The sequence below is a fragment of the Panthera leo genome, chromosome D1 (assembly GCF_018350215.1).
Source record: "Panthera leo isolate Ple1 chromosome D1, P.leo_Ple1_pat1.1, whole genome shotgun sequence".
Lineage (NCBI taxonomy): Eukaryota > Metazoa > Chordata > Mammalia > Carnivora > Felidae > Panthera > Panthera leo.
The window spans coordinates 20,809,952-20,817,274 of NC_056688.1; the positions used below are offsets into that span (position 1 = coordinate 20,809,952).

General features: G+C 40.0%; 1 protein-coding gene and 1 non-coding gene across 2 annotated transcripts; both read right to left on the reverse strand.

The window, feature by feature from the left end:
* Positions 1 to 5,042: 5,042 nt before the first annotated feature.
* Positions 5,043 to 5,145, reverse strand: LOC122201501. Its single transcript, XR_006194207.1, has one exon. It is a non-coding gene; the product is annotated as a U6 spliceosomal RNA (small nuclear RNA).
* Positions 5,146 to 5,916: 771 nt separating this feature from the next.
* On the reverse strand, positions 5,917 to 6,864 carry LOC122201098 (olfactory receptor 6M1). Its single transcript, XM_042907010.1, has one exon. The coding sequence runs from the start codon at positions 6,862 to 6,864 to the stop codon at positions 5,917 to 5,919; it is 948 nt and encodes a 315-aa protein (XP_042762944.1).
* Between the last annotated feature and the right edge of the window lie 459 nt (positions 6,865 to 7,323).

Here is a 7,323-nt window from a genome sequence, read left to right on the forward strand (position 1 = left end):
AGTTGCTCTTCAAAGATCTAAAGTCTGCGTTCTGTAAGATAAATAAGTCCTCCAGATCCGCTGTACAATGCTGTGCTTATAGATTACAATCCTGTATTGTAGACTTTAAATTTGTTAAGAGGGAAGGTCTAATATGAAGTGTTCTTGCTATAATAAAAACAAATTACTCTTGAAGTAATGTAATTTGGCACAATTGCATTAATTATTCACTAATATTATTGTCTATCAGTCTGCCTTCGTTTTCTGAGATTTTATCTTGATGGGCCCAATATATTCTTTCAGGGGTACTTTTTAACTCAGGTAGTTCCTATAAACAGTGTTTGGTAATAAAAATTAATATAAAATTTTTAGAGGGCAATTTTCATTTTTAGAAAAGTTCATGTGTTCCAAGACTAACTAGTTTTAATTCTAGAAAAGTTCATATTTTCCAAGACTAGCTAGTTTTAATTCTAGACATTCTAAATTTGTCCCTGAAAAACAAACTACTCTATGCACAAAGTTACTCTAAAAAATGAAAAGGATTTCAAAATTAAGTATTGTATACCTTTGGAGTTTTCATTTTATGGTTTGCTCAATTCTTCCCTTGGTTTAGTATGTATACATTTCAATGTATTAATGGTTGCAAGCTCCGTTTTCAATAATTGTTATTTTCTAAATCTTAAAACGTGGAGCTATTTGGCACTATCTGTTAACAGCTTGGTTGAATATTGCTGATTAATTTTGAACCAAACGCAACCAAAATTTAAAGGTGCTCAAACAGTATAAAATCAAACTGGCTACAGAAACAAAGATAATAATTCCACTGAATTTTGTTATATTCACTATTAGCTCATGATGAAAACAATGGAATTTCGGTAACTCTCCCTGGGTATATATTTTAATTAAGAAGAACGCAACCTTGAAAAAAAATTGTAGTTTTTTTGTTTGTTGAAATGTTTAAGAAGTAACACTGAACTCAGAAAGATGCATTCTTGGAAAATCTGATTAAAGTACATGCATGTATATGAAAAGTATTCTATTTATGTTAGTTGTCAATATTTAGATAACAGGTTATTTTAATGGACGTGGGCATAATATATTTTACATTTTTATTATTTTTTTCCAAAAAATGTTTATTTTTGAGAAAGAGAGACAGATAGCAAGCAGGGGAGGGGTAGATAGAAAGGGAGACACAGAATCTGGAGCAGGCTCCAGGCTCTGAGCTGTCAGCACAGAGCTGGACACAGGGCTGGAACCCACGAACCGTGAGATCATGACCTGAGCTGAAGTCGGATGCTTAACCGACTGAGCCACCCAGGCACTCCTAAAATTACTTTTTGCATATGAATTTTCAGATGGAAACATTTTGTGTTTAAAGTTTGCTTATAAAAAATAAATATTTCAAAAACACTTGAAGATTGAAGAAAAAAAAAGCAGAAGCATGGAAAGAATCCAAGGGTCCAAGGGAAAACACACCAGGGAGAAGAAAAAGAATTTGCCTATAAGACCTAAAGCCACAGGCCTTCAGTAAAGAGGCGGTCATGCCTCTCTGCCCTATACCAATGGGTAATGTGGGAATTACAATAGGGGAAGGACAACCAGCAGTAGGAGATTTCAAGTTTCTCTTACTGCACCATATATATGTATGTATATATTTCAGTATATGTATATCTCAGCCATGTATATGTGAAAGAGGATTCCGAAGATTCATAAACATTTGAACTGGTTCACTTATCACATCTAAAGCACCAAAACACTTTGGATCTAAAAGATCCTGAATTTGAAATATGTCGTAGAGTACAATGTGCACAAGTGACCCCCTGGTATAGTGCAATTCATTGGACTTGTTAATTACTCCTCCTCTGACCGGAGGAGATAAATTGTCTGGGGGTTTTGTGTGTGTGTGTGTGTGTGTGTGTGTGTGTGTGTGTGTGGAGGGGTGGTGGGGGAGAGGTGGGTGGCAGGTGACGTGTGTCTTGCACTCCCCCTGGTGGTTAGAGTGTGTTACTAATGAAGCTTAATGCTCAACTTTAACCCCAAGAAGATGAAGAACATCCTTATGGTATTTATGAAAACAAACAAAAACGTGATTAGGTATTAAAAAGGCAGAGCATAGGGGCGCCTGGGTGGCTCAGTCGGTTGAACGTCCGACTTCAGCTCAGGTCATGATCTCGCGGTCTGTGAGTTCGAGCCCCGCGTCGGGCTCTGTGCTGACCGCTCGGACGGAGCCTGGAGCCGGCTTTGGATTCTGTGTCTTCCTCTCTCTCTGCCCCTCCCCCGCTCATGTTCTGTCTCTCTCTCTCTGTCAAAAATAAGTAAACAGTAAAAAAAAAAAAGGCAGAGCATAAAATTTCTATCAGTCAGGGCTAAACCTGGTAAATTACTAAATTCAAAGAATGGATTTTTGTGGATTTTCAGTTTGCTACTAAGATGGGTTTATTATTGAATCTTTTTGTTGTTGTTTGATTATATTAAAACACTAGGGGTTACATTTCTAAATATAACAGTATCCAGAGAATTTTTCTTGTATTTGCTAATCACTTTCAAACTCCTAAGGCATTCATGAGCACTCCTTTTGCAAGAATTTTAATATCTTACTCTTCTTTAAAAAAAATTTTTTTTAACGTTTATTCATTTTGAGGGAGAGAGAGAGAGAGAGATGGACAGTGTGAGCAGAAGAGGGGCAGAGAGTGAGACACAGAATCTGAAGTAGGCTCCAGGCTCCGAACTCTCAGCACAGAGTCCGACGCGGGGCTCGAACTCACAGACCACGAGATCATGACCTGAGCGAAGCTGGACGCTCAACCGACTGAGCCACCCAGCGCCCCCTAATATCTTACTCTTCTTTGTCTCTGTTTTATGTAGGGCAGTACGGAGCATGTACAACAGTGCTCTAGTTTCTTCACTTTACTCAGAGAACAGTTGTGTGAATTGGATGGGATGTGAGAGTTCTTATAAAGTTGTCTCAGATATTCAAATATACTATGTCGGAATTGTGTCTGACTTATGTGCCTTAGGGGTCCCAGATGGAGACTAGGATATGTGACATGCTGGTGGGCAAAGAAATTCTGAGTCAATTTATATCAGAATATTGGCTAGAGATGGTGGGCACGTGTGGGTAGCATCATGGTGGTGAAGATAACAGGGCATCTGTTTCAGATACTGATCACCTACCCACGTCACGTGGATTCATTTTTAAATCTTATAAGCAGGGGGCCATATGAAGAAGGTGAAGGGCTCTTTGAGATACAGGGCATAAGCCATGTTACATCTGTGCCCAGGTAGTGAAGCAGGATAATGGGGATTCTCCTAACTTCTACTTGGGATATGGCTTCGTGTCCCTATAGCAGATACATCAGAGCACAGAGCAGCATATCCAGCATCTCAGTAGTCTGCTGTTTTGGGATCATGGAAAGACACCAAAAGCTTCTTCGTCACTTACATCCACTTTCTTACAGAGGGAATAGTCTGCAGTGACAATGAGAAAGTTGTGCTTTCGAGCCTCTTCAAAAAAGGCGTAAATCAGCAAAGGGCAGCCAGAACCAGATAGTATTAGGTGGAAGTTCATACCTACACATGAAACATCTCTTGGGGAATCCAAGAAACACTTTGTAGTAATTGCATAGGAGAGTGAGAGTTTATGGTATGTGTCTGGGTGAGAAAGGCAAGTGCCAGTGACATTTGGAATTTTATTGTGACCTGCTTTGTGTCCACAGACTGGTGAGGTCAAGAGGAAATTGGGTCCCAACTCCTACATGTGATACTGCCTGAAAGAGAAAGGGTAGAAAAACTAGTGGAAACCCTTTTTATGGACACTTTGTCTATAGTTCGTGCATATTGCATTTCAGGCAAAAAAAAACCCCCATTTTCTACAAGGCTCTTTGTCTAATATCCTGAGAGTATGGTATCACCATGGCCAACTCTGTCTAAGAATAATGGTTGTTAACAAAACATAAAATAATACAAAGGTTTTTTTTTTTTTTTTTTTAAAGCTGTGAAAGTGTAGGACAAAGAGAATGGTCATAAGTGATAATGATTATAATGGTGACCACTGTTTGAGAGTACTTCTACAATAAATGTTCTTTTATAGGTTTATTTATTTTTGAGAGAGAGAGAGAGCGAGCATGAATAGGGGAGATGCAGAGAGAGAGGGGGACAGAGGATCCGCACTAACAGCGGTGAGCCCGATGCGGGGCTTGAACTCATGAACCATGAGATCATGACTTGAGCCTAGGTCAGAGGCTCAACTGACTGAGCCACCCAGGCACCTCTGTGGACTGTACAATTTAACTAAGGCTTTTTTTCCTTCCCTTCCCTTCCTTTTTTTAAATGTTTATTTAGTTTGAGAGAGGGAGAGAGAGAATCCCCAGCAGGCTTCTTGCCAACAGAGCAGAATTCCACGCAGGGCTTGATCCCATGAACCATGAGATCATGACCTGATCCAAAATCAAGAGTCAGATATTTAACTGACTGAGTCACCCAGGCAGTCCTTTTCTGTTTTTTTTTCTTTTTTCTTTTAGAGTCAGAAAAAGGCAAGAGATATTTAGATTGCAAACGATTTAAGTGACTGAGAAAAGAACTAATAAATCTGACTTTTAACACAACAGCTGGGAGCTCTGATTTGAAAATCTTCCTTATTGTATGTGTGTGTGTGTATATATATATATATATATATACACATATACTTCATTCATCAGTCAATGGGCATTTGGGCTTTTCCATAATTTGGCTATTGTTGATGATCCGCTAACCTTCTTGAAAGTGTTCACTATGTTTATATTTTCTTTATGTATGCACACTATTTCACCTGCTTTATTTTGGCTTTTACCCCCCAAATTCCATTAAACATTTTACCAAAGTTATTCATGACCTGCCCTTCTTATGTTCCTTTTCTCGGCCAACATCTCTACCTTTCACTTGGGTTTTCTTTTTCAGTGACTTTTTTTTTTTTATTGAAATGTAATTGATTCACAAATTAGTTTTAAGAGTACATCATAGTGATTCAATGTTTTTATACATTGTGAAATGATCCTCATGACAAGTCTAGTTACCATCTGCCACTGAGCAACATGGAAGGCTTCATGAACTTGGATGTCACCCTCGTGCAGGGGCCACGCAGATCCTCTTTGCATTGTTCCAGTTTTAACATATGTACTGTAGGGGCACCTGGGTGACTCCATTGGTTGAGCGTCTGACTTTGGCTCAGGTCATGATCTAATGGTGTGTGAGTCTGAGTCCCGCATCGGTCTCTGTGCTGACAGCTCGGAGCCCGGAGCCTGCTTCGGATTCTGTGTCTCCCTCTCTCTCTGCCCCTCCCCACTCATGCTCTGTCTGTCTGTCTCTCTCAAAAATGAAATAAACATTAAACATTTTTTTAATAAAAGTATATGTGCTGCCAAAGAGAGCACTCACTCAGGTTTATAGACACAGGCTTGATGGCATCCTGAGTCTTCCCTCTTTTTTCCTCACTTCTCGTACCACATGAGATCTAGGTAAATAAAAGAGGTGGAAACTGAATCTCTTGAAATTTTCAAGCATGCCTAACAAGAGGTTAAAATGCTCTAACTTTAAATGTCTTATGACAAACAGTGATACTTTATTACCTATTATTTCATGTAGAGATGGAGACAGCAAGTCTCAGGTAAGTTGTGACATGGTCAAAATCACCTGGAAAATAAACTGACTTAGTCAAGACTAGAGTTGGAAACCTCTGGGTCCTACTTAGGTAATGTTTCATGGTTTAAAGCTATGAATGTACAAGGGTTTATGGATTCAATTTTTTTTTTCTAGATGTAAGAAGAACTTTTTTCAGTTCGGTATGGTCATTGTTCATCCTGTTGACACAGTCTCACGTTTCTGGAATGCCAACATGGCACAGTACTCATGCAGAATGAATGTGTTGAAGATAAGAAATGTGTGATGTACTAAGCACTAATGTCAGGTTATCCTTAGTATCAAGGACATGATTCTGTTTATTGTCTCTCTCAACGCTTCTTTCACCTTTTCATTTCTCAAACTATAAATAAAAGGATTCAGGAGAGGGGTCACCACTGTAATGAGGACAGCAGCTACCTTGTCAAAATTCAGGGAATAGTTCTGATTGGGTCTCACATACACAAAGATATTGCTCCCGTAAGCAATGGAAATGACCGTGATGTGAGAGGCACAGGTAGAAAAAGCTTTTTGACGGCCTTGGGCCGAGGGGATGCACAGGATGGTGGAGATGATGTAGGTATAGGACGCAGTAGTGAATGTCAGGGAGCTCAGGATGACAAGGGCAGAGAGGAGAAAGTTGATCTGCTCAATGAGGTGAGTATCTACACAGGCCACCTGCAGAAGAGGGGCAATGTCACAGAAAAAATGCTTGATCTCTTTTCCACAGTAAGGTAGCCTTGTCACTACAATGGTTGGTACCAACACAGACAGGAAGGCTCCTACCCAGCAGCTCAGAACCAGCAGGAGGCAGGTCCTGCTGTTCATGATGATGGTATAGCGCAGGGGGTTACAGATGGCCACGTAGCGGTCAAAGGACATCACTGCTAGGAGGATAAACTCCACTGTCCCCAGAAAGAAGTAGAAATATGTTTGAGTGATACAGCCAGCAAAGGATATGGTTTTCTTCTCTCCTAGGAGGCAGGCTAGCAACTTTGGTGTAACGACAGTGGTGTATAAAATATCCAGAAAAGACAAATTACTGAGGAAAATGTACATTGGAGTTTGCAGGTGATTATCAGTCCATATTAGGAAGATGATGACAATGTTTCCTATTGCTGTTAATGTGTAAGTCAGCAAAAGAACCACAAAAAGGAGTATTCGAAGCTCCAGGAGAGTGGGAAAGGCGATCAGGGTGAATTCAGTCACTGTGCTCCAATTTCCCATGGGCATGGCTACACAGCAGGCAGGGTCTCCCTTAAGAAAGAAGAAAAGGAAGATCAGCTTGGGAGATAATTTTATAAATATCTGTTGAAAATGTGTTGTAGAGTCTGCCTTACATTGGGAGATGGGTCACGGGTTTAGCCCTTGATCAGAAAATCATTCCTGGGGTGCCTGGGTGGCTCAGTCGGTTAAGTGGCCAACTACGGCTCGGGTCATGATCTCGCGGTCCGTGAGTTCAAGCCCCGCGTCGGGCTCTGTGCTGACAGCTCAGAGCCTGGAGCCTGTTTCAGATTCTGTGTCTCCCTCTCTCTGACTCTCCCCCTTTCATGCTCTGTCTCTCTCTATCTCAAAAATAAATAAACGTTAAAAAAAAATTAAAAAAAAAAAAAAAAAAAAAAAAAAAAAAAAAAAAAGAAAATCATTCTTGTGCATCTTAGGGAAAGTCAAAATACCATTTAGACACAACTT